Source organism: Cygnus olor, chromosome 12 (assembly GCF_009769625.2).
Source record: "Cygnus olor isolate bCygOlo1 chromosome 12, bCygOlo1.pri.v2, whole genome shotgun sequence".
Lineage (NCBI taxonomy): Eukaryota > Metazoa > Chordata > Aves > Anseriformes > Anatidae > Cygnus > Cygnus olor.
This window is the reverse complement of record NC_049180.1, coordinates 12,836,788-12,863,702: the sequence shown is the minus strand read 5'-3', so window position 1 is coordinate 12,863,702 and position 26,915 is coordinate 12,836,788. Positions and strand designations below refer to the sequence as shown.

The 26,915-nt window shown below is 45.4% G+C and overlaps 1 protein-coding gene across 5 annotated transcripts; it reads right to left on the bottom strand.

The window, feature by feature from the left end:
- Positions 1-14,833: 14,833 nt before the first annotated feature.
- On the bottom strand, positions 14,834-25,270 carry CMTR2 (cap methyltransferase 2). 5 transcript variants are annotated; one of them, XM_040571163.1, is made up of 2 exons: positions 24,160-25,270; positions 14,834-21,645 (listed from the first exon to the last, which is right to left on the bottom strand). In XM_040571163.1, exon 2 carries the CDS (start codon positions 21,624-21,626, stop codon positions 19,332-19,334), a length of 2,295 nt encoding a protein of 764 aa, XP_040427097.1. In that variant the 5' UTR covers positions 21,627-21,645; positions 24,160-25,270; the 3' UTR covers positions 14,834-19,331. The 5 variants fall into 5 exon arrangements, with proteins under 5 accessions (XP_040427097.1, XP_040427095.1, XP_040427096.1 ...); XM_040571161.1 differs by lacking the exon at positions 24,160-25,270 and adding an exon at positions 23,779-23,954; XM_040571162.1 differs by lacking the exon at positions 24,160-25,270 and adding an exon at positions 22,837-23,602.
- Positions 25,271-26,915: the final 1,645 nt, after the last annotated feature.

Here is a 26,915-nt window from a genome sequence, read left to right as displayed (position 1 = left end):
TTTGGTCCCTGGGCTCGGCTCCACTGCCCTGTGCTGCTCGGGAAGTCCTCCTGCCTCGCTGGACACACGGTTCCCTCCTTCCCCAATCCTGAACGCAAGGGAGGGCCCTGGAGCAGCCCTCCATGCTTTCCAGCTTGCTGGGCTGCATCTCTTCACAAGCCACGTAAGGGCTGCCCTTTTTCTCCTGTCTTGCTATCAAAGCGAGCTGAAGGGCAGTCAGGGGTAAGCAATCACTCGGGAAGGCAGCATCCCTCCCTCCTGACCAGCAGACAAATGGGCAGGCATTTGCAGAGAGCTCTGAAGGCACATCACCCTGTAGAGGTGCCCGTCATTAGTCCTGCTATTCCTGGCTCACAACAAAGCTTGTTTGTTTTCTGCAAAAGCTATGAGAGAATAAAACACTTGCACACATCCTGTCTCCCTGGGAACTAATCCCACACTTCTCCTCCTGGATTTAACTGTCCATTTGAGCCCACAGCAAAATTTCAAGACCTTAGCAAAATTTCAAACACCTGGCATGAAATGCAAACAAGGGTCAGATATCAAGTGCTATATCCGAGGATGTATTCCCAAAGGAAGCCCTGTTCATTATGGTGATAATTCAGGTAAGCCTGAAACAGCTGCTCTTCGAAAGAAGCAACACAAGGAACCGAGCCCCAGCACACTCCCCCCAAAGCCCTGCTCAGCACCCCAGCAGGGCAGGGGCTGCTGCCAGTGTGGGCTCCCTGCCTTCCCAAATTCCCCCTCGTCATTCCCGCTTGCCCCAAGTCTTCAGTATGGGTCCATCTGGCCACTTCACAGCAGCAGCAGCTGTCTTTCCAGTAAAACAAATCCATCTCAAAGAGAAGAGGCAGCTGGCAGCTGCTCCCAAATCAGATCTTATAGCAGAAAAGAATACCACTGCATTTCCAGATGTTCTGTAATGCTCGTTTCTCTTCCTTTCCCTCGCTCCTCACAAAGCAGAGCGCACAGATCATCAGTTGGATCATGCCAGGCATCGAACCATGGAAAAATGTAGGAGGAAGGGACTTTTGGATGTCTCTGGTGCAATCCCCTGCTCACAAGAAGGCCAATTTTCAAAGCTAAATCAGATTGCACATGGATGTATCCAGCAGCATTTAATATCTCCCAGCCTGGAGATTCCCCAACTTTCAGGCCCCATAAGCCCATATTTGCCTTCAAAGTTTCCAGACACAAGTTTGATCCTGCAGCCCTTGTTCTGGGAGCTGACCTCAGCACACACCTTCAAAGTCCTTGGGTAACTGAAGAGAAGAAAGTCTCCTGTTTGGGTTGCTTTTTGTTTTGAAGCAGCCATCTGTTGAACCATCAGCTGAAATAAAAACGCCAGCTGCTTCCTACCAAAGAGGGAGGCCTGTGTATAGCTGAAAGGCACTGAGGTTATCTGCCTTGTGCATATGAGCGCCAGAGAATGTGCAAGGGACCTATAACCCCACAGAAACAGGGAAGCAGCTTTTTTGGAGGCTGGGCCTGGAACAAAGGCTGATTCTCACTCCAGGTACAGTATAGATATCAGCCAAAACCAGGGGCAGCACCAGGCCTGGAGGCAGAGGAGCTGGCTAGCACTCTGACTTCTCTGCTTTTCTGTAGTCTGGGCCCCCCGACACACTACAGCCTGTCCCACAGCTAGGAGAGGCTGAATATCTGACCCCACAGTATATACGGCATCTCTGGCACGAGTCAAACCAAGGCTGGATGGTCCAAACGGAGTTTTCAAATGGTTCCTCCAATGCTGAGCAAGCTGCATCAGGACACGCAGCCCTCTCCTCACCATCCATGTATTTATTCTGTGCAGCTGATCTACCAGGTGATAAACTGCAGACACAGGCATACCTTTGGCCCTGCAGATGGAGTAGGATACCAGCCTCTTCACGGTCTTGCAATGCAGCAGTACCTCTGGCAATGCAGCAGCACCAAGGCCTGTCCCCAAGGGCATGGCTGGAACACTAGCACGTTCCTCTGCACATGGGGCACTGCTGGGGAATGGTAGGCAGAGAAGCTGCCGGTTAAACACCGGGCAGAGAAGCTGGGTGCTAAGATGGAGAAACAACCAGGATCTCAAAACAAAGAACACATGGATGGTAAACGAACAGCAAGTGCCACTGTTTTACAGATCTCACCTTTAACTAGCAGCAGCAGACTTGGTATGGGCTAGATTATCCAACATACTTCCACGGCAAATGTTCCCGCAGCCAGCACATCAGGTTCACCAAACCTTTACCACTGTCCATACTGGTGACTCTGTGCTCCATGGTGCAGGGAGGCAGTTGTTGCTGGTCCATGGATATCCCTGTGGCAAGTACTGTACACGGGGAGCAAGCATGTTATCAAAAACCTAAGCCCTGATAGCAAGAATTTTTCAAAGCATCCTCAATTCAGCCTTGTCACTACTGCAAGGTGAATAGGTACCACTCACTTTAAGCATGGTTGACTGCAATAAATTGGTGCAGACTTGTAACTGCTCCTAGTAGATACATTATAGTGAAGTGTGAATGTCTGTGCTAGGACATTTTTAGTAAGAAATATGAAGATACAGATTTCCAGACTTCTCCCAGTGAGAGGAGGAAGGCTCAGCATGTCAGTGATTCAAGCTGAACTGGCTCTTGTAACAAAGTCAGGAAGAAAAGTGTGACTTGGTTTTCGGTATGTTGAGTTTCCTCGTTTTTCTCTTTCCTGGAAGAGATAAATGTGATTCTTGGGGCAGTAGCACCTAAAGGACAAATACAAGTCTCAGTCACAGTTACCTACATTATAGGAATTTTAAGTTCTGGTCTCACAAAGTATGCCCTTTTGAAACCACCCAGAGCTCCTCGCAGTGGCAACAGGGGGTTAACTGAAGCACTGACTTCTGCACCATTGTCTCCTGGTCTATCAGCTGTGTACAGACACAGCAAGTCACAGACTGGCATCCAGAAAGACAGTTGCTGGTACAAAACAGAGGGTTTCAGCCAAGACACAGAGGCCAGAGTACCAGACAACCTGATGGAGCATATGGTCAATGGGCTGCTGCAGCGGAAAGAAGGGAAAGGGTTCCTGTAGCACCCAAGCCACACAACGGAGGAAAAAGCAGAAAGCAAGTAACATTCCTGAGAGTCAGGCCAGACGCAAGCAAACCCAGTTCACAGGCTCAGGGAAGCAGAGCCACAGCACAGACTGAGTGCCAAGATTTGCTCAGTTAACATATGCCAAAACCCTCAATAAAATAGTAGCTCTATTTTCCACTGAATGAGTGATCTTTTCTAACAGGATGCAATCAGGAGCCCAACTCTGATTTGGCAGGGACAGCCTTTCCTCTGATTAGGAACCTGGAGATCTCAGCTCAGCCACTCAGAAGGTTCTTGCTTGCGGGGAGATTGCTTGCAGCAGCCCTGCGGATCGAGCAGGCATCCACTGCCCAGCCAAGGTAAAACCAGAGCTGCTGCCTGTCTGTTCGTACAGCTGCAGGGCTGCACTCCCATCCAGTAACTAGCCAGGGGTCTAACTGTTAAGGCTGCCCTGTATCTTGATAGAATATGGCTTGCTAGAGGGCTATGTATCCTACAGATCTACAGTTGAGGATGTCTTCAGCCACCAAGCCTTGGCAAAACAAAGCTGTACCCTCCTGAGATGAGAGATGGGATCTGTGAAAGCCACTGTCTGAAGTCCAGGACTGAAAGGCAGAGGTCTCAGGTCTCCATCAAATTAAGCTACTTAAGAGTGCCTTCTGGTCAGTAAAGCAATAACTTGCAGACCAGCCACATCTCTGTCCCAGCCTGAAGTCCCTGCAGTGAACCAAACAAGCCTCGGGTGTCTCTAAGTGAGGCACGGGGCTGGCTGAGTTATTCACAGCCAGGGAGTTCGCTAAATGCAGTTCAACTCCTTTGTCTGTTCAATCTAGAGCACTACTAAATCCCCATATATTGATTCATATGGACAAATGTATTTTAACGTTTAAGAAGTCAGATTTTAAAAAACTGGTCAAGAAAGCTCAATTCTGAGGCCTGGCATCCCCCTCCCAAAGGACATGTCCAAAGACAATTGGACTAAAGAAACATTCCTTCAAGTACAAGTAGTAATATAATAAACCCTATTTTTCCTCCTGGTCTTTGTCACTAGAGCTGTCCATCAGCCCCTGGCCAGACAAGCACATGTCCTAATTAAAGGCAACTGTAAATGCCCAAAGCAACAAGAGCGGAGCTTCACTGGTGGCATTTGGCAAGTGACAAAATGCAGAAGCTTTTGCTAACAATTCTTTGAAGGGAAAACAAAAGTTTAGAGGCACCACTGCTGGAAGGCCAGAAGGAGAGTGTTAAGTACTGCCAATTGGCAGATTTAAGCATTGTCTGGGAAACGTCAAGTGCTGTCAAGCTATAACAAAGCTATGCAGCACAGCCCGTAGCAAGGGACTCCTGTGGGCTCACCTCTGAGGAAGCAGACTGATGGGCCATCAGCCCTACCAACAGAAAGCAGCTTGTTAGCAGCTGGTCCACAGAGTACAGCGCCCTCAAAAAGAGAGGTCAGCCCGTCACAAGGATCAGCATCTCCCTCCCCTACCTGCTGCTGCCTTTGCAGTCCGGCCCTGATGGCAGGAATCCTCCCAACTCATCCAGTCGGTGCTCCCAGGCTTCCAAACCCTGGGCTTCTGGGACCTGCACCCAGCCCACGTCAGGGAAAGAGACCAACAAAACACTCATTAATTCTATTATGGCTTAAGATTCTATTATGGCTTAAGATCCCACCTCAGAGCAAAGGGAACGAAAGGAGCATTTTTTTGTTCAATGGATCCAAAACAAGTGAAGAAACAAGCCTGACCACAGCAGCAGCAAGACAGCTGTCACTGGAGCAGAAATCTTCAGAGCCCTGAAATACCCTTCTCTCTGGCCTCCAGCTGCATGGGATTGCTTTATACCACCTTACACAAAGCCCCGAATATTTCCTACAAGTTACTAAAGAAATGGCACTGAGGTTGCCCACAGGTTTAGGCATCAGCTACCAAACACCCCATTGTCTTCAGTAAAAACCTCCAGGTCTGGCTGAGCCCTAGCAGTAGGATTGGGGTTTGAATTGCTAATGTAAGTGGCTTCAGCAGGGTCACCACTGGACCACAAAGCCTTCCTTTCTCATTAGTCCAGCCCCTGCTGTCTGACCACCTCGATGGCCACAACAGCCACTTGGCCTGCAGTAACCAAACAGCTCCAGATTCGGGCCAGGGGCACCCAGCAGAGCCAGGGGAGGACAGGCAGTTGTGAAATGGTTCCACTAAGCCAGGACATTGCCACGGGCTGACAGCACTGAGACCTGAGTGTCTCCATCCCTTCTGAAGGGGCATTTCTGGCACTGCAATGATAGGGTCAGATGCTTCAAGAAAAAGCCTAACATCTGTTTCCTCTGTCCTCACGTGGCACTTCAACAGCAAAGCCATCGATGGCTTTACACCACCTGAGATACTTGGTTAAGACCACAGCTGTCCTCTGGGGGGAATGAAGAGGGAAGGGGAAGCGTGGGACAATATAAATTCCAAAGGAAATAGAGAATCGAAGCTTCCTGAAACCAATCCATGATCCAGACATTTTGTATCTGTACAGATGCTACTGTACTCGGAACGGCGTAGCACTAAATCCCATTTCACAGGGAGAACAGAAGAGCTTTGGAGCTGAGCACAAAGTACAGTGCTGCAAACTCTTTGAAAGCCAGTGGAGCACACCTCCCCCCGGGGGTGGCCAGCTCCCTAATTGCCACATTGCTTCACAGTAATGATAGGGGGAGAGAGTCAGGACAGCTGCAAAAAGTAAATGAGACACTTCTCAGAGGGGAAAAAGGAAAGAAAATAACCAAGGTCTTTTTACCCAACTGTTTGAGACAAGAGCCATCAAAACATGAGAGTCAGTGATGGACGGCTGGGGAGAGCAGTCAGGATTTGAGAGCCCAGACTGCGTGAAGTCAGAATGAAAATTAACATTCATTTAAAAAATTACTTAGTATTTTGTTTGCCCTAAAGGAACCCACGTGTAACAAGGCAAACATCCCATTTTGCTGCCCAGAGGCATACCAAGGCTACGGAGACTGTCACAGCTGATGGCAGGTTGAGGAAGGGACACAATCTTTTTCCATCCAGTGAACCTGGAAAAAGAAGAATGCTCACCTGAACCAACAGGCTCACTGTTCCTGGCTTTGACAGGTGTTAGAGCAGGCTGTGCTGCTCATGGCCACGTACAGTAGGATGGGCAATTGCTCATGGCCATGTTGGACAGCCACAGCAGGAGCTAAATCCAAAGCTCAGCCACCCCGACCTTTCTCCTCTGCTCTGGTTTAGAGGTCACTTACATTTTCAAAATAACTCTACAACTCACCTTTTGTCCAGTGACCCCATCTTCATCAGGGTTTGGCCCCTTAAAGGGTAGTGGGAGACAGAACAAGTCATTACCCTTACACCGGGAACATTTGCTCAGCCCCCCAGCACTGGAAGCAAGTTATCCTTTGGTGCAGAGGCAGAGTTCAGGGCAGTTCTGCTAGCAGAGAGCTTGGCCCCGGTCTCTCTTCTTGCTCCTGCCTTCTGACAGGCATCTCTCTGCTGTGCCAGGATGAAAAGAGGGCATGCACACAGCTGAGGAGAGCCAGGTTCCCAGCCCGCCTCCTGCCTTCCAGGACAGGCCTAATACCCAGGAAAAATGAGATCTGGGAGTCAGGCAAAACATCTCATTTGTTCCCTACAGCTGCCCCTGTTCTTTCCCCCATATCATTATGGCCACAATACATGGCAATTACAGTCCCCCCTGCGGGCACATTCTCCATGAGGTTTTCAAGTGCAGCTCTGAAGCAGAGCTCCGTCTAAATCGAGCTGAGAGCTGCATCTTAAAGCTTGGTGGGAAGCTAGCAAGTCCAGTCCTTGACAAAGCCTTCAGTCAGTCTTCCTCCACAGGCCAGCGTGGTCTTTCATGCCCTCTGCCCTGTGCTCTCACACTTCCCTCTGTCACACCAAAGGCCTGTACAATTTACTGTTAGTGGAAAGAATGAGCCTTCAAGGCAACGAGCTTTCTTCCAAGGGCCTCAGCATCGCTAAGGGGCACTTCACCCTTCATAAAAGATTTGATCTTTGTTAGTTTTGAAGATGTTTTCATCACAGCAGCCCAGGTAAGACAACAGGCAATGTGCAGCCAGGGAACTCATCTGTCCCACACCACCACTGTACTCACAGGGCATGACAGTCAGTGAGACTGTGCTGACCAGAAGTGGCCATCTGGCTACAGTATGGGTACATGAGCATTTAAGAAAAAAAAAAAAAAAGGCTCCAAACTGCACTAAACATGAAGCCATGAGCTGCTTTCTCTAGGCACAACCTCATCCCACCTGCCATAGCCCCTCACTCAGTCCACTGAACCTAAACACATTTTCATTGGGCCTGAGTCCCAAACTCCAGAAGTCCTCATCCCCCAGGACCTTCACGTGCTCAGGCAGCTCCATCACAGCTCAAGCATCCCTAGCTAACCAACCAGCACTGGGCTCAGGTGTTTTACAGAGCCCTCTCCTTCTCCCCTGCTTGCTATAGCCACTGTTCTAGCTCCCCCAAGGAACACAGTTTAGCCAGAAGTATGCAACTTTGCTCATTTTCTTTTGGAAAGAAGTCACACCCTACATCCAGGGGCTGAACCCACACCCTTCATGAAGCTGGCCATGCCCTGACAGTCCTGAACTAGATGTCTGTACCACGCCAGCACAGTAGGTGTCCAATCCCCAACTAGTACTTCCAGCACCTATAAGTTAACTGACAGTTTTTAAGTAAGCAAATATCTCCCATTTCTTAGCAAGAAAGGGTGTGATTTTATACAACAGCTTTCCAGCCAGCTCATTACAGCAGATCAGTGACCTACACTTCACCTGGATCCTAGTGCTTGTGGCCAAATCATGCTGGGAACAGATTTCCTGGGTCAGAAAAGTAATGTCCTGCCTTGGTTTTGCATTGCTGACCAGGTGTTCTAGCTGTCAGTGTAATAGTACCTTGTGCAAGGACTGCATGGCTAAAACTGATCCCAGGTTTATGATACAGGATGTCCCACTCAGGTGCACGAATAGGTAAGTGGTAGAGGGTATCACTGATTACCCTGCAACAGGAACTGTAACAGCATAACAGAAACAATCCCTGCCTCAGAATAAGCAGGAACTACATTATCAACCTGATCTTGGATGCAGACATCTAGTTTTTGCCATAAACTCCAAGTGGACCAGCTTTTGTCACAAGGCCAGGACTAGAAAGGAGCACCCCAAGAATACAGACTGAGCCTGGCTACAGTGGGTCCTGAGGGAATTAGAGTCAGAAGCATAAGTCTTCTTCCATTTAGTTTCCAGAAATCCTCAACAGCAAAGAATTATTTTAACTGCTTTTCTACATAGTAGTTTCTGCAGTTTGGGGCAATGCAGTAGTGTATTTGAGTACATACACACTCTGTAGTAAAAAGCTTTGCAGTATTTTCATGCACTCAATGCTGTTCAAGCATTTTTAATTCCTGAACTCAAACAGTGGCTCTGGCAAAACAAACAAACAAACAAACAAAAACATTCAAACAACAGTTTCAGGTATATCCCCTTACCTGCTGAGGATGTGATCTTGAAAGCGTGACTGTAATTAATTCAATTTTTCTGAATAGGAATCACTGGGACAGAGAGGAATGTGCACAGATTTCAGAAATGCACACAGCCTAAACACACAGGGACAGCATACATGACCTGGAGGATGAAGAGACACAAGCAAGACCAATGGAGCTGCAGGCTGCCAATTCAACATCTGGTAATGACAGAGGTAATGGAGATTGACTGTTTTTCAGATACCAAGAAATGACTGCTTACTCGCCTGAGGTTTAGAGCTGAAGATCCCTTTATAACACAAAATCAAGCTTCATGGTGTCTGGGCAACTCTGCCTGATCCATCTTGGAAGAGATCACTGTTCTGAAAGATCTCAGCTGTTTCACCTGCGAGGCTGAGCACCCGACAAATCTTTCGCCACTGCCTCCTCTGATTCATTACATTTTCACCCTCACCTTCAAGATGCCTGCTGCTCAAGGTCAATTAAGGATGAAGGATGGGAAACAGGACAATGACAGCAGGAACCAGAGTAGGGTATCAAATAACTGGCAGCAGAGCCCTGAAAAAGAAGCAACAGATAGTGAGGCATTAGTGTACACAGCCTCTCACAATGCAAGTACAATACATCTGAGCATTCTCCACATTGTAGATGCTTACAAGGCTGGGTGCAAGGAATCCAGACACACTACTCTAAACAAAAATGCAGAGCAAGAAAGGCAGTCTTCTCTTTGGAGAGCTTACCATAAGCATTAATAGTGCCTGGGCTACCACTTTCCCTACCTAGGGCACCTCCTTCCCATCCTCTTCCAGTGCACGAAGCACAAAACCCTGCTCTGGATCAACCCTTCCTTCTCGTCTGCCTCTGGCATGGCCAGTCTCAGGTTGGACTCTGCTGCTTTCCAGTTTTAGCTTGGTTTAGAAGTTGCTTTCCCCCCCACTTTTTTTGTGCGCTTGCTTTTTTTGTTTTGTTTACGTCTTTATTTGCTTCAGAATTCTCCACTTTTAGGCTTGCTTTTCAAGTTCTTAGCAGTTATAGGCAATAACCAAATAAAGAACAAAAGCTCTTCACATCATAATATGAACGGCCAGAGATCTGAGGAAAAGTCTGGTATTGAAATAAGTGAGAAAAATTTGGAACACGACCCTTCTGCACTTCAAGCAGACTCAAAAACATCACAGCAGACCTGTGGAGGGTCCCATCCAAGCATACAAAGCCCTGCTTCATATCTTGCCCATTTTCCCCCCTAAGACCCTCAGTTTCACATGATCAGAGTCCACGCCTGCCATGCCTCCTCAGAGGCTTTCAGATGCATGTACCTCTTCCACTTGGTTTGCCAGCAAGGCCCTATTTAGTCAACATCACTGCACCCTGCCCTGCTCAAGTGGGCCAATAATTAGCATCTTGATTATGACTGTATTGCACAGGCCAGGGGAAAGCTTCTTGGTATAGACAGCTCTGCTGAAATCAATGCATCGTACACCAACACAGGGCTAGGCCTCAGTATTTCAGTAGGAGCCCAGACTGCATGTGCTGGCCCTGCTCCAAGAAAATGTGTGCTTCTTATATCACATGCACTAGAATCAAACAAAGCATTATGGTTCAGCTGATTATTTCTGCTCCACATATTTCCACAGGCAAAAGAAAGGCTCCTCAAATTGAAATGGAGTCTCTGAAGCTTCTGCAGCAGAGCTTCACTTCCCAAAAAGCAAATATTTACATCTAGTAGCACCAGCTGCCTCTTTTCTTTCCTCTCCATTTCATTTCCAGATGCATTGTTGGTGCATCTGCTCTATTAATTAAAACTGATTTACACAAGACAAAATTGAATCCTTAACACAGCCCTTCAGAGGAGCTGAATGACGTCTAAAATTGCACTTATATCTTTCAAATTCCCCTGTCCCATTTTCTCACCTTTGCTGCTTGAAAAGTGTTTTGCTCTGTTCAAGTCCATCGGGCATTTCTAGAACTGACATGGGAAAAAAGAATTCAGCCTAATCCGACCCTCCTGACTGACTGACTCCTCAGTCCTGCCATCAGTGATGACATGAGGGAGTTGGGAAGTCAGGGGTTGTTTGGCTATTTGTTTTCATGATCTGACCAGTCTTCAGGCTCGTCTTTAAGAGAAAAGGGAACGGTGATCTGGTTTGGCTTCCGACCTGAACTGCCCTTACCATGCTCAGCAAGGCATAAAACAGCATACGACTGGTAAAGCAAAACAAAACAACAGATGTGAGGAGCAAGGGGCTTCGCTACCATGCATCACTGCTGCTATGGGACTGTGTCCCTCTTCCCCAGAACAGGGTTGTTGGCCCCCGAGCTTGCCTGATGTCAGTAACCCAATAGTAAAATCAGGCCAGAAAGGTGATTTGCATTTTCATTATATCACAGCGTTTGTAAGGGCTTGACATCTTCCAGACATTGCTCAATGGGTTTGGGAGGGTTTAATGTGGGAAGGAAGAGAGCACACAGGCAGCACAGCCAGTTTGTACTCCCTCTGGAAACAAGGCTTAACCCTCCACAAACTCCAGAAGTTCTGTCCATGGTATTCCCGGTTCCTTCCATACTCCAACACCTTCCTGAGAGCCTACTGGCTACTTAACAAAACCTCGCCCTCCAGCCTCTGCATGATAAGCCACAGAGGCCACCTCAGCCTCCTGTACCCTAATTTTGGCTTCAATTTAAGCTCTGCTGTGAAAGGCCACAGAAGTGGAGTCCTTAAAAGCTCAGCTGACTTCAAGAGAAAAAATAAATACTCGAGTTGGCTCTAAGAGCAGATGGTGTCTAAAGGAAATTATCACAATTAAGCTTCAGAGTTGTAGATTTTCAAGGGACTGCTACATTTCAGCATCAAACCTCTAGGCCAGTGCAGCAGTTATTAAAATTATAAGTTTCACCACATTTTATTAATTGCTAATTACTGCTTCATTACTTCCACTCATACTCCCGAGACTGCTGCTGTCACTGTTCCCCCTGGGAAGCAGTTCAGGTCACTTCAGAACTGCAGAGAGCGACGGGATGGTTAGAGCAGTTATTGAGGAGCAGGGAGGTGTTCTGAGGCACTGCATGTGCTAGACCCAGCCTTATTCAGAGGCTGGTTACACACGCTGAATACTGCCAGAGTCATACCACAGGACTCAGAACTGGTCTGTAGCTCCTGTTCTAGCTCCACTTTTGCAAACCCCCCGACCCAGCATCCAGCCTAAGGAACAGCGTCCTGTACCTTCTGTAACCCACTGAGGAACTAGCCAGACTGGATTTCACTTAGTCCTAATCCTCTTCCTACCCAGATCCCCACAAACGTTTGATCAGGTAACGTATCTTCTCTTAGCCAGTTTTGTCACACAGCAGTGACGCTCCCTGGGGAAGGTTCAGGAACAAAAGGTGGACATAAGCCAGAGCTCTGAACACGTTTCCAAATCCAAAAATTGTGTTTAAGTACAGAGGCGCACAAACTTTGATAAAGTTAGATTCGTGATTAAGAGCCAAGCAATCTATATGAATATAAATTTATGGGCTTATGCTACCCTGTTTCATAATGGAAACACAAAGCCAATTTAGGTTTTGTGCAGAGCCAGTGCTATTAACTGTGCATCTTAGGCATAACTACACTTTGCTGTAAATCTACATTTCATTAACACCCTGAAATCAATTACTTTGTGATTTATAGTTAAAGTTCCAGTACTGACAGCTATTAAACACCTAGCCTACCCTGGTGTTTCCATACGAAGTGCAGGCTCACAGCAGTAGTTTCAGCGTTCCCTCGGAGCAGAGGCCAGCTCCGCAGCCAGCCGGGCTTACAGCTCCCCTCTCACGAGGCAGCAGTTGGATGCAGATCCCCTGAAGTTTGCACGAACTCATTCGATGCTAGCTCTAAGATGCTTGGCTGCTGTGCATTCAGGAGCAACAGCAAGCCTCCAGGGCTGACCAGCAGCATTTCCACCAGCCGGGAATCATGCAACCACCCCAGTCCCAGGCAGAGTAGTCCTGAACATCCTGTACTACTGATCTATTCCATGCAGGGCCCTGCATTCATGCACCTTGCAGAGTGTTTTGCATTCCTTTACACCAGTGTGGCTGCAGTGAGCCCCAGCTCCTCACATTGTTCCTGGGACCCAGATGCCTGCAGCAGCAGCAGCCGCCAGCCCTTCTGTCCCACACCGCTCCTCTGCTGAACGCACATCTGCCAGAGAGCATCGTTATTTGTGGCCGCCTTGGGGCTGAGTCTAATTGTGACCCGGAGACAGATTTTATTACATTTCAACTCAACAGCTATAGAGTGCTCTGTCATCAACCTTGGGCAGTCAACTGATTATAAAGTATTTAATCACCTTAGCTCTCTACAGACTTAATTTAAAGGCACTTCACCACCGCAGTCCCCGTGTTCCTTAGCCTAATTGAGGTTTTATTACTGACTGGCTACTGGGTCATCGTTTTGAGGCACGGGTACCTGACAGCTTCGGACCTAAGGGTGCTGCAGCATGAGCTTTCATTTCCATCCGGCAGCATCCGTCCCTCCATCTCATAGCTGTACAGATAATGATCTCTGACTTCGGCAACAAATAAGACTTAGTGATTCGCTTCTCCCTGCAATCCCCCAATTTAGATAAATCAATTCATCACCAAACGACAGTCACTTCTTTCTGCTATCTCCCAATTTAGACAAATCAATTTGTTAACAAGCAGTCATCCTCATTTAATAAAACACTATGAAGATGTACTTTGATAAATGGGTTCAGGTTTCCTGTAGAGGAAAGATATTCTTGAATAAAAGCGGCCACTAACTGTGGTAAGCTAGTTGCCTTCACATAGGAGTTGTATTACGGGTAAAATCTCACCTACCCAGGGATGCTGGCAGATACTGGGAACCTGATACAACAGGGAAAGTTTACTAAATCTTTCTGCCCAGCCAGCAAGAGCTGATTTGCTCCGTTCAGCGATTTGCCTTAGCTTTGACAACTAATACTCAGAAGCTGGCAGACCAGCTAGCATATTTAAATGTTGATAGATCTTAATAAGATATATAATCAACATAACATAGTGTATAAAGTGACCTTAAACTGTATATGTGATTTCTTCAGTCCTTAAGATCTGTAACAGCAAAATGAAGACAGCCACGTCTAGTTTCTAGTCTCATATGTTCTCAGGGAATAATTTTATACTGCAATATTGCAGAAGCAAATATTTCAAAGACCTCTTTAGTAAGTTAAATAAAATTATGGGCATTTACATTTTCCTGTAATTCAGTAAAATTACAATAAGCAATACTTTCACCAAATTCAGCGTAGCTGTTCAGACAGGCCCTTCCAATCCAGTTTGCCATTTCAGAAATGGTTTGCTTCCAAACTCCTCGTGTCTCCTGAGAAGTACATTTTGATGTTCACTGCCAATGCTTTAAGTCTAGAGCTTCACTAAAATCAAGTGAGACAATGCTGTCCCGTGGCTGAGCATACATTTAACTCCACCTCCGGATTTAAAGATTTCCCCAAATACCTGAAATTCACTATATCTGAAAAGTGCAGATTTCTTTTATCTCATACCTGTAGGACACAGAATGGTCTTCCCCTGCTCCCTATTCTGGGGTTCTCCTCCTTCACTTCCAAAGCAGAAAGGCAATGGAAATTATCATCAATAATTGCAGTCAGAGTTGGTTAGCAAGAAGTCTCAAGACAAATCTGGCAGCCAAGCCAAAGACAGTCAGTTGCAACCCTGGTCAGCACAGCAGAGCCAGCCCTGAGAAATAAGGTACCCAGCTTTTTTCTTTAATACCATTCAGTGAAGGCAAGTGTTTAGAATTAAAACATTTGGATAAGGACTAATAAAAGACTTGGCAGACAGGATTGTCACGTATATCAGGCTTTTCCTACCACTGTGGCTGCCATAGCCAGAAGGTGAAGATCCTTAAGACAGAGACCTTGCTGCAAAAGTAGGCTACTGCAGTCATGTGAAGTGCGTGTGTTCGGGCTTGATAGCAGGGCCACAGGAACCTGGCACAGGCCTTCGACACGATGCTCACGCTACATTTGCCACTAAGTCTTTGAAGTGGAAAAGTGCAAAGGCAGTTACAAAAAGGGAGAACCAGACACCCCCTGCTAAGCAGGCTGCCCCATCTCCTTCATTCATCAGGGACAGATCCAAATGGCAGGTAAGAAAAACTGCCCAAAAAAGTGAAGTATTGAACTTCCCCAGACTTCTCCCTACTGTGCTTCCTTGTTTTGTTCCATGTTTGGGTAGAGAGACACAAACAGCAACACTTAATCCAAAATAAAATGTTTTATTTTCTCCACATAAACTTTCCATTTAAAAAGAGGTCTTTTAACACACATTCTCAGACCAAATGAAAATATGCAATAATCATGTACACCAACATCCCTTAATCTACTTCAAGAAAATATATACATCCTTCAAACCAAAAGCACACATTGAGGAATTACAAAGCAAATTCTCCCCCACTGTACGATCCTGGGGGTTTCCACTCGTGCCAACAGGAACGCACCTGTGTGCGTACAGGAAAGGCAGCACACAACTGGTGAACTCCTTGCTCAGGCGGTTATGCCTCAGAGTAGCTCTTTTTAAAATAATTTTTAGCAAGGAAAGGCCTCTTCTTGCTGGTGGGAAAAAGTCCTACATCTAAATGTCTCTTAAAGGTTCTGCTTTTTCAAAGTCTCTACAGCTACCAGCTAATTCTTTTTAGCAAATTTCAGTCTTCAGACTTGAAATAAGCTCTGGACCCATAGGAGTCACACGGGAAGGCTCGATGGCAATCCAAATTAGTCCCTAAAGAGTAAGAAATGAACAGCCACGGGCTGAGTGTGTTTCTGGCATAAACAGCTCTGTTTGATCTTTCTGTCAGGTGAATAAAACACAAAGAACTGGGACTAAGGATATCAGTATGGCATTCACGAAAATACTTGCAAGAAAGATGGAAAAACATTACCAGACTTTGGCAAGGCAGTGTTAATCTCCATCTTGAAAGTGCTAAAAAATAAGAGACATTCAAAGGGTACAGCTGAAATTGAGGCTTTTGTTTAAAATTAAGAAATGGGGATGAGTACTGATAACAAAACCATTTAACACCACCTAAAACAGTAAGACAAATTAACACAGGATTTCCCCCACTTCACCATTAAGAATTAACATGCTGAAAATCATCTAATTTAAACAGATGTCAAAAAGTGTTTTTTAGGTATAGTAACAGGAGGCAGTAAGGCTGAGGCTTCAGCTTAATGGTCAGCCTTTGTTTGCCATGAATCAAGGCACCAGCATTTTTCTATTAAAGTGGTCAGAAATCAAGGTGTGGGGCTTGTTGGTTTTTCTTCCCCTTTTCTCCCACTTCCTACACAGACAATATTAAGCCCCTCCTGTTAAATCCCAAGTTGTGCTTCTAATAGCCTATAATGCTGCTAAATATTCTACTTTTACCAGTAATAATTTGATAGATTAAATTAAGATAAATAGACACCAATTAGCACTGTTTTAATAGACTACTACTATAAATCTCATTATATTTTGTAGAAACTAAATTGGAAAGCCCGTGGCAAGAACACACAATCTGTGCACATCCAAATTAATCCACATACAATATAAAAATCAGTAAAAATAACTGGCAAGTCTCTAAACTTTAACAGAATTCAACTAAAAAGAAATACCAATATTTTTACTTGAAGTACCTAATTCATTCAATCCCCATGCGACTATTTATGTCAAATGTTAGCTTAAAATGAAAGAGACAACGAGATTCAGAAAAGAAAACAGAGCTCGTTGCTCAGCAGTGGGCACAGGTATCAGTCCTCCATTGGAAACATGCAGCAGCAGGGCTACAAAACCAAATTTGCTTCAAGCTTGTGGGCATCTTGATTGCCTCACAGCCACCTTATTTTTTCCCCCCCCCAACATCATCTCTGCATGAAACATGAAGCTCTGGGAAGTAAGAACTGATACCCAGCCTGTCTTCAAATAGGTTAAAAAAGACCAGCTCAGAATCAGCCAGGACACAGACACTTCATCAGCTATCACCCAAAACCAAATCAAATTGGCCAAAGGAACTGACAGCGTCAACGAAAGCGGGAGCTATCAGACCCTTTCCGCAAAGGTTAATACATTCTGCCATATTCCAAAAGTCACAACAGAAATTAAGTGTCACTTTCCTCCAATAAATCTTTGATCTAAGGACAGCTAGGACAATGCAGGACTTTTACAATTAAAAGGACAAGCGTCATTCCTACCTTTGAAACCTCTGCCACTGGGACAACAAAAAAACCTTTGCAAGCCACATCTTTTAACAGAAGGGGCAGCTGCTGTCAACGCATTTCTCCCATCAACTCCAGTCATCTGCCAACAAACAATTCCAGAGCAAGTCATGCATCAGGATCTGCATGGCACTGGATCTCAAGTATTTTAGAGATCTGTTTTTTTCAAAGTAGGGCTTGAACACCTTTTTGGTACTTCCAAGCAAATGGATTAAGTTCCCCCAGTAGTTCAGTCTAGAAGTCTGTGTCTTGAAGTTCATAGTCCTAATTCCCCCCAAACTTCTGTGACCATCTAAAATGCTTCATCCTAAAGATTCAGGAAGAAAAGGAGGCAAAATGATATGGGATGGGAAGAATCTCAAGGACATCTGCATAGTTCGTCAGATGTACAAAACAAACAGAAGAAAGTTTGAAAATGTGTTCACTCACAGTGTCTGCCACCGCAAGATTTTATTTTACCTATAAAAAAGTTTTCAAGTGCCAGACTAATATTAGCAAAAAAAATATATTTATCTACTGGATGAGATACTTACATTGTCATATTCTGCCATGGAGGCATGGGTAGCACGAGCGTCTCATCCAGTAGATAAATGTGTTTTTTTTTCATGCACTTGAAATCTCGTTTGCCCCTGCTTTAACAGAAGTCTTCACAAATGCTTCAGTTCAGGGGGATTTTGAGGCATAAATCACCTCTGAAACAGTGGCAGAGACAGAGGGGTGCCTGGTGGACAATGCCTTTATCCTGCTTTTTGACTCTGATAAAGAAGGCTTTTACAGGTGGTCTTTGATCCTGCCTTGTCATCCATTCTTCTAGAATATTTCTCCCTCCTTTCCTATTTTTAGTTTTCAGTATTTTTTTTAAACCCATTCATCTGCTTGCACTTGGTGTTTAGAGGAGAAGCTCTTACTGCATTGTCTCCCAACGTTAGCCTCAAACCCTACCTTCCTGGTCGGAGGGAGGAAGCGTGACTCAGCTCACAGCGAGAAGAGCAAGCTCATTTAAATAAAAGAAAAAGGATAGTGGCCAATCCCAGCAGCTTTTGTTAGGAAGACTTCTGATTCTATTTACGTGCAGCTGTAAAAAGCAAGATTTTTAGAAAATGTTGTCAATTTGTCAGACCTGAGCCACCAGCTCATTCACCTATCAAATTCTTAAATAAAAAATGAACTGTTAAACGCATTAAATTCTGCCCCAATCAATGTGGCAAAAAAAAGCTTAATAAATGTGCAGCACCTCCAGACAAAACAGTTTTTCAGCAGTGCTTTTAATCCTTACCAGTAATCAATTATCCTTCAAACTCCTACATCACATAATTAGAAGTGCTTCCAGAAGGTGACTGGTAATTAATCAGAAGACCATTTTCCTTCTAACTCTGCGCTTTCAACCCTTTCCTACAAGATCTTGCACTATCAGTAGCAAATCATTTTCCTCCTTAAACTTCATTCCTCCCTCCGAGCAGATTTTTCCATGTAAACTACAAACATAAAGCTAAACGTTAATACACACGCATTAGGTCTCAGAATTTAGCTCTCAAAGGAGCAATATAGAAAATAAAATTCGACTCCCTTAAAGGAACAGTCAGCAATTTCATCATTTTTATCCCTAAGGAGAACCAAATTAAATCTTAATCATACTTTCCCAAAGAAAGTATCACATATTTCTTCAGCTTAACACTCCTCCAGCACTCCCCAAAGCATTTCTTGGCACACAACGCTGCACACAACCATGCTTTTCGCCTGAAAACCATTTACAGTTCCTCATTAATAGCTGCTACTGCAGGCAGATGCAAGTCTTCACTTTCACTCAGGAGTGTCAAATTATTTTAAGGAGGAGCCCATAAACTTAAAAATAAAATTATAACAGCCCATTCATTGATGGGGCAGGGAGACAAAGCCATACAATCACCTGTCAGAAGCCACACAGCATGCTCTTCGCATGCACAAAATTAAAACCAAGGAGCATCTTCCCCTGGACACCTCAAAGACAGCTGTTTTTAAACCCAGTCTCTGTGAGCCAGCTGCCTGCTCACGAGACACTGAGCCCTCCACACGTGCATCGGGCCTGCAGACTGCTGGGCGTTGTGGCCCAAGCATCAGCTTCCCCAAACCCTGGGGGCAGAACTCCCATGTTTTGTCCAACAGAAGAGGGATAACGTCAGCCAACTGGGTCCAGCAGGGCCTGGCCAGAAGCAAGAAGTAAAGCACCGTCCCACCCCTCCTCACAAAGGCTACGGTCAGCTAGGAACACTGAAGGGAGCTGTGACAGAAGAAAGTTTCTCACTTCAATCCCTGTCCCACCCAAGTCCCCCACACCTGAGATTAAACTTCATGTTCCTGCAGGACAGGCGGTATGGTGCAAGTGGGATTGGCAGCTCAAAACCTCCTCCCAACACTACCAACGCCCTGTCAAAGTCTTACAGTGACGTTACCTTCACATTAACAATGTTTTTAACTTCCACCTGCCTGGGAAATGAGGTCTTGCAGCAACCTCCTCAATTCTACAATTATTTTATAGTGAACTATCACTAGTGATTTGCTGCTGCTTAGCTTGCACAATCAAGTGGAGTTGTCTCTTTGCAATGGCTGTGTTCAAATCCCACAAAAACTCCAACAGCTTGCCCTGGAGGAGACACTCCATAGGCACAAACTGCAAAACTTGCTGGGGAGAGTCTGACTCCAATAAGGAGCTCATCAGTTTATGCAGCTGCTGCAGGTACTCAGCAACATGACTGGGGATGCCCCGGTAACCAACACACAGCAAAGCAGCGCTGGTTGTCAGCGGCTCGTGGGACATCGGACAAGCGAACGTGATGCATCTGAAACAACAATGCAGTATAAAGAGCAGGCCAGCTGTGAAACGTGTAAAACTGGAAAGGATGGGCAGAATCAAGGCATCTCCCACTGTAAGCTGGTTCAACGAACGCAGAACACACTCCAAAAGCTGCTGCTGGTATTTTGGTGCTCCATCATAAAGCAAAGAGAAGCTGAAAGTCAGCAGTGTGGTCGAATTTAGGTTCTTTATTTCCATACCGGTTTGGTTTTCAGTATCACAAAGGGATGGAAAGTCCACCACAAGGCACTTGAATCGGTCCCCACGCTTCTCATCTAGCGCCTCCTGATAAGACCTGGAAAGATCAGACACTTCAGCCATTACCAGTTCCCCAGGAAGAACCTCGCAGGAGCGACACGGCTGCAGCAGCAGCCTGCTTTCCAGCCTCCCCACTACCAATTCATTCATGGCTTCATTAAAATTTTCCAAGACTTTACCATCACAAAATGGAGAACACTTAACCACTGGTAGCCTCCTTCCTTCCAAAATGAACCACAAGTTACAGTTAATGTTACCAGACAATCCTTCCAAGATGCACATTTTACCAGCGTTGTTTAAGTTATGTTCTTCAGCCCACTTATTAAAATAGCCCTTTGCAACTTTATCATCCCATGTGAGGGTTTCCAGCATCTTCCTTTCATTGTATGTACTAAAATATTTGTTCCTTTGCCCAAACCATTTCGCATTCATGCTGCAGCCAGTCTGAGATTTCTTGACAAGCCAGTTATTTCTGGTAATGGGTTTCATATGAAATTTCTGCATGAAGAACTCCACTGCACAATCTCTTAATTTGTCCAGTTTTGTCTGCTCTGCTTCTTCCATGCGCTCAAAGAGCTGGATGTTCTCACAGATAGTCTCTACCTGGTACTTGTGGAAGAACATGCAACATTCTTCATGTATTTTAAGAAAAGATTCTGGTATCACATGCTGGGGAAAAAGAGCTTTGTTGACCATTTCTGTTCCAAAGTTCTGTATCATCTTAGAAAGCAGCAGATGAATGCTCTCTCTGCCCATGTAACGAAGACAAACCACATAGGCCTCTGAGTTCCCAGCTTTGCTTGTGGCTGGCTTAAAGACGTGGACCTCCTCAAAACAACAGTTTAGCAGAAAGAGCAGATTGGTAGAACAGTGCTCAAAGAGGGTGAACATCTTCAAAACAAAGGATCCTCCAGCACCCAGGATCATTAAAGCAGTGACTGCCTCACAGTAAAGGAGGGGTGAGACGAGAGCTTCCTGTTCACCTGGATTTCCTTGGCAATCAAAGCTGCCATCAGCAGTTACTAAGTGAACTGTGCTCATATTACTCACAAAGTTCTGAAGCCCCGTCAGATGTTTCAAGGTCATCACATCACCGGTGTTATCTGGGCCAAAGTGCCACCAGGGCAATGTATTTGCTATAAGACGGTCGTCCATAATCATCGTGAGGGTGTCATTTGCTTCATGGTATGGGTTTAGAGTGTTAGCTACCCAGTTCCAGTCACAACGGATATGGCGGGACTTCAAGTAGTGATTGAGGCTGGCTATAAATGCTCCGGGTGCTTCACAGAGGTGAACAGAATTCAGTTCTCCCTCTTGAAGAGCTTCTGGAGGGAGAAGAGGAAAACTGCACAGGATCTCATGAAACTTGCACCAGGCCTGGGTACACAGCTCAGCATTCACAGATTTCTTCACATGAGAAATTATCTTCCCTGCTTTATTGGTAAGTGAGGTGTGCTGATGCCATTCATCAAGGTTCTTATCACTCAGCTGATTCTTCACTTCATTCATCGAGTACTTCAGAGCAAGGAGTGAGTTGAATTCTTTGTGATCACATGTAAAGGCATCACTGGGATCTGGTAGCTGCCATTCCTTAATCGCTGGCTTAGTATAAGAAAACTTCTTGGCAAAGAGCTTCTCAACTTCAGAAAGAATTTCAGGACTGAATTTTTCAAGATTTGTAGTCTGTTCAAAGTAGGGCTTCTTACATTTGTTCATTCTTGGACTGACTCACAACCTGGTTGTGACAGGAGAGAAAAATGTCATTTCAATCATAAGCATATACAAATAGGTAAAGTTTTTTTTAAAAGGATATTCTTCCTGCTTAACCTCTGTATTACAGAATGAAAAAAAAATCTTCACAGAATCATCCATCACTGAGAAAAATGAAATAAATGAGGGCTATGTTGAAAAGGACTATTAGGAAATCAGGAGGGTCACAGGTTCAATTACCCATTATGCTGCTTACAGGAAGCAAAGAAGTGCTGGCTGCTGCTTTGGCTCTCCAATGAACTCTCAATACTCACTATATACATCTAAACACTTAGATACAAGTATCTCTGGCACAACATAGAACATGCCAGAACCTACACAAATTAACCAAGTGGGCCATAGTTCTTTTCACACAATTACAGCAGTATTTATCCAAGTATTCAAAGTATGTAGAGTTGAGGGGCACGAGCAAGAGCAGCTTAGAGAGGGAGCACAGTTGTTCCTTCCTTCCCTGCTAACCCACCACAGCTAACACTCATCCCACTTCCAGCAAGCAGTGAGATGTTGGCAGAGCTCCTCACGAGCACCCCAATGACCAGGGGGTCTTCAGCTAAGGGACTGTTTGAGGTTTAACACCAGCCTGCAATCAAAACCCATTTTCTGTGCACAGCGTTACGACTGTCACTTCGGCCAGGCCACTTCAAATCCTTACACCTCGCTTTCCTTGCTGGAAAAGGGGTGACAAATCTGAAGCGAGAAAAGGTTTTCTTGCGTCTGTGGCCAACACTTAACTCATGCTTCATGTTCGAGAGCAGAATAGCGCAAAGTTGTGCTCTGAATGGATCAAGGCAAACATGAGCATACTTGTGCAAAGCTGGCACATCTTCTGCCATCTGCTCCAGTACACAGCAGAAAGCACAAGAGTGTTTAGGTCCACTAACCAGAAAACAGCCTCAAAAAAAAAATCAGAAATATACTCAACAACCAAGACTTTTTCATTTAAGCAACATTATTTAATCAAAATTACCACAGGAGACAGGAAATCCCTTGGCACATCATTTTAACCATCCCCAAATCCATTACATTACTTCAGAAACACAATACAACAAAATAGCATTGTAAAGCATTACGAAACAGGTTACTGAGAAAAATACTAGATTAAAATGGAAAGGGCTAAGAAATTGAGGAGGTAGAGAGTACAAAGAATAGCCCATACCCACTTTTTCCCTTTTCACTCAAGCACCACTTCAGGCCATCCCCGCCCCACTGCCACAGCTATATCCCTCACAAGGATCAGCCCAGGTAGCAGCACGTGGTTAAGCATCTGGGTGAAGTTTCCACTCTCGTTTCCCCAGCTCGGTTGTCTATCAGTACGTAAACACAGCTAGTTTCAGTTTCATTCATGAAGACATTTCAGCTTCAACCTAGCCTTTTATCACAATACACACTGGGGACAAGCAATAAAATGATGGCTTTACAGACCTCGGTACAGGAAAGCACTGTATCCTACACTAGTTTTACATCATTTTTAAGGACAAGGATGGGCACAGCCTTTTAGGTAAGGCCCATGCCAGCAAATCCCTACTAGCCACCCAAAGCTCAGCAATGCTCCAGGTCACCATTACTATATCCACAGCTGGCCTGGCCTCTGCTCCAGCCTGCTGCAGATCCCTGCACTCCCCCAGCACTCAGCCACCTGCACCCCTTGCTGAGGGCACGGCAGGGAAAGGTGCTGAGCTGCCCATCCGCCCCTGCCCCACCAACGGCACCCATCTGATGGGCACACAGCTGCCCCTCGCCAAGGCAGCCTCCCCTCTCCCAACAGCCACCACCCACCGCTGAACACCACAAGGCTGGGAGGAGAGCGGGCCAGGAAGGCGATGGCTGCCCACAGGGCTCTCCCCTAGCCCTGGACCCTCCGCTGAGCACCACCACGAGGTGCTCACCGCCCTCCTTCCTCCTCCTCCATCACCCCGGGAAGCGGCGAAATGGCCGCCCCCTCCCCACCCGCCCCTCGCTCCGCGGCGCGGCCCGGCCGCCTCCCCCCGCCCCGGCCTCTCGCCGGGGCCGCTCCCCGCCGAGGCCGCTCCCCGCGGGGGCCGCTCGCTACGCGAAGGCCGCGGCTTCGGCGGGGCCTAGCGCGGGCCCCGCTCCTTACCCCGGCGGCGCTGCGGGAGGCCAGGCCCTCGCCCCGCCCCGCCGCCTTCCTCCTCCTCCTCCTCTCAGGAGGGGGACGGCGGCGAGGCAGGGGGGGCGTTCGTGTGCCCCCGGTAGCGCCGGTGGTGGTAGCGGGAATGGGGAGGTGCTGCAGGGGGGAGCGGCTGCTGCAAGGCTGCGGTGCCAGGGAGGGAAAAGCAGGATTTTCACCAGAAAGCCCCACTCACCCTGGCTAGTTTGTTTCTTCAGGGAATGAGGCAGGGAGCTACCTCCCAGCAGTAACACAGCCTGAAAGAATGTTTCATTGCAGGAGGAAGTAATGAGCCTTTATTGAAGTTACATAGGTCACATACTGGAGTACTCACCACCTGATCATACTTACAGGTCACTCAGCAAAAAACAAGGATGAAAGCTCCGAAGCAGACCCGTTTGAAAAGGGTTGGGGCTCTCCCTGCATCAGAGGCCAGCCCTGCAGAGCTGGAAGGTGCCAGCAGGCTGGAGCCAGAGCAAGGCACCATCAGTTCCCAGCCCTGGGGACACCGCACGTCAGCACATGCTCTCCAGTGTGAGCTCCATCTCCAGTACCTGCAGTGATGCTCAAGTGTTTGAAAGCACAGCTTTGGCTGCAACACACAAGCACTCATTATGCTTAAGAAAACTCTTGCCGCTTCCTCTTGTCTGTGATAACCCGCATTGCTGCCCTTTCTAAAGGCTTAGGAGACTTGACACCCAAACTTTTAGCACGAGGCAATACAGGCAGCAAGAGCGCTGAAACACTAACAGCAACAGCGAGCAAAATTGGTTATCATCTACCCACTGCAGCATCCCTGGCAACATGCACATACTTAGTATACTGACAGCAAATGCAAGCAAAAAGGTCAAAGCAGGCTAGAAAGCTACCACCACAGAAGACAGTGCAAGCTGCTCTTCATATTTTAAAACGTTGTTGGGATTTTACTACACACAGGTTAGGAAATGAGACACTCACCATCTTGTTTGGGAGCAAGCAGCCAACAATAGAGCATGAGTTAGCAGAAATTCTTTCACTTTGTTGCCAAGTTTGCTGCTATTAACTTCTACACTCTCACATATTTCTCATTGATAAAGTAGGGTCCAGCCTTAAGCCAGAATTTGCTTTAGCACAGAAATTTAGTGCAATGAGTACAAGGGACTCCAGAACTGGTATAACTATGGAAAATTTTGCTAGATGTTAAGTAATCAGTGCAGAGTCTTGACATATCCCTCTTACGGATATAGTCATAATATATAGGTAATCCTTTCTCCTGTTCTGTGAGAAATCCTATCCCATAGCTGCCAGGAGCGTATAAAAGAATTGTTATGTTAAAATCATGACAGGCTATAGAAGCTTATAAAAAACCTCCCTCCCAAGTAATTTGCTTTCTATATTGAGGGAATACTGTTATGAAACAGAAAGAACCTTAAATATACATATAATTCTATGATTATGTGAAATATACATATGTTAGGCTACCCATAAATACAAACACAGGATTAGAGTTTTTATACTTAAAATCTTTAGAATGAAGAGAATACATTTTAAAACTTAAATTAGCATATATAACTTTGATAAACATTGTGTAAAGAAGGATACTTACTAGCTACCATTTCAGAAAGAACCTTTACCAGAAGAAACTTTACCTGTGGATGGAAGATTTTTATGCCTGTATGCAATGCCTCCTCCTTTGATTGGCTTGTTTGAGAATCACTCCAATCAATCAATGTGTTTGGCTACTGAAAAGGGGAGAAAAAGGAAAAAAAAAAGGCAGGGCAAGTTGAAACTGTTAAATTGTTAATAAGGTGGGGTGGGGTTATAGATGATTCTTTAGGGTCTGTTGTGGTCTTTTTTTAAGTTTGATTGTACAGAACATGCTGTAATAGTAATGCCACTGATAACATTTTCTTTTGTTCTTAGGTTAGCTCTACTGAGAGTATAACAGGCTCTCTATAGTCTCAAATATTTTCTCCTTGTGTTTGTAGTTAAGAAACTAAATATAACTTTCCTTTGACTTTTTTTTCTGATGCGAGCGCAGTAATACCATGATGTTTCAATTACTTTCCTTTTACTATTGTCACACACTTACACACCTGCTATCAGAATTGCAGTCATTGAGTTTTGTGGATAGCAGGTTCTTTAAATCATTATGTTTTAGAGTTGACTTTTTTCAAATGCCTAAGTAACTTTTTCACATGCTATTGAGTCCTTAGGAGTTTTACTTTTTTTTTTTTTTTCCTAAGAAAATACCAAAAAGAGAGCAAGTACAATCCAGCCACGTGGGGGAAAGTGGTATGAAAGTAGGACTTCTACCTTTTCAACACTTTTCTTCTATGCTTTTATTACAGCTTATAATACCTGTGTATTGCAATCTGCTGGACTGATGAGGAGAGTATTCTCCAAAAATTCTGGGAAGGATTATTCATCAGTAAGCATGCAATGTTATGAGATTCCAAGCTAAAAGCAATACAGATAAATATCACGATTAAGAAAAATGTTGCTTTTTCTGAATCTGAAATTAAACTGTTGACTCAGCTTGTGAACTTCTCCTACACTTTATTAAATCTTCTCAAGTTAATGCAGAAGTTCAAGTAGGTACTTCTATCTTAATTCTTAATCTATCTTCTATCTTTATTCTTAATACTCAGAAATCTTCTCTTCTGAGAAACTCAATGTGGGAACATAACACTTGCTTTCTGGGTTAGCCTCATTTCTGCAGAGCTGATCTCCTATCGGGTGGTCAATAGCTGACCTGCCATTCTTCTGCCTATCAGATCATAAGAAATCGTGCACAGCTGTAGCGCTGAAAGCCCTGAACAGGAGCAAGCATCCTTAAAGGAATATTGTGCAGTTAAACATTACAAAGTGTTCGTAAATTAAGAAAAAAGTAGTATTTCTTGTGCCTCTGACTTTTTTTTTTTACATGTAAAACAGTGAAATGCACACACCATGCTATGTGATAGATGTTGCTGGAGGGTTTGGGAATCTCTTAACTGTATCAGACGTACAGGAAAGCATCTGGGAAGAGCATGCAGAGTCATGGAAGAAACTCTATAGATTCTACAGTACACTTGCTGCTTCTCACCTTGCTTTTAAAAATCAGCCCTTAAAATGTGTATTTGTGG

Excerpts from the sequence above, each read along its gene's own strand:
- CMTR2 (XM_040571163.1), bottom strand. The coding sequence starts at position 21,626 with ATGAACAAATGTAAGAAGCCCTACTTTGAACAGACTACAAATCTTGAA.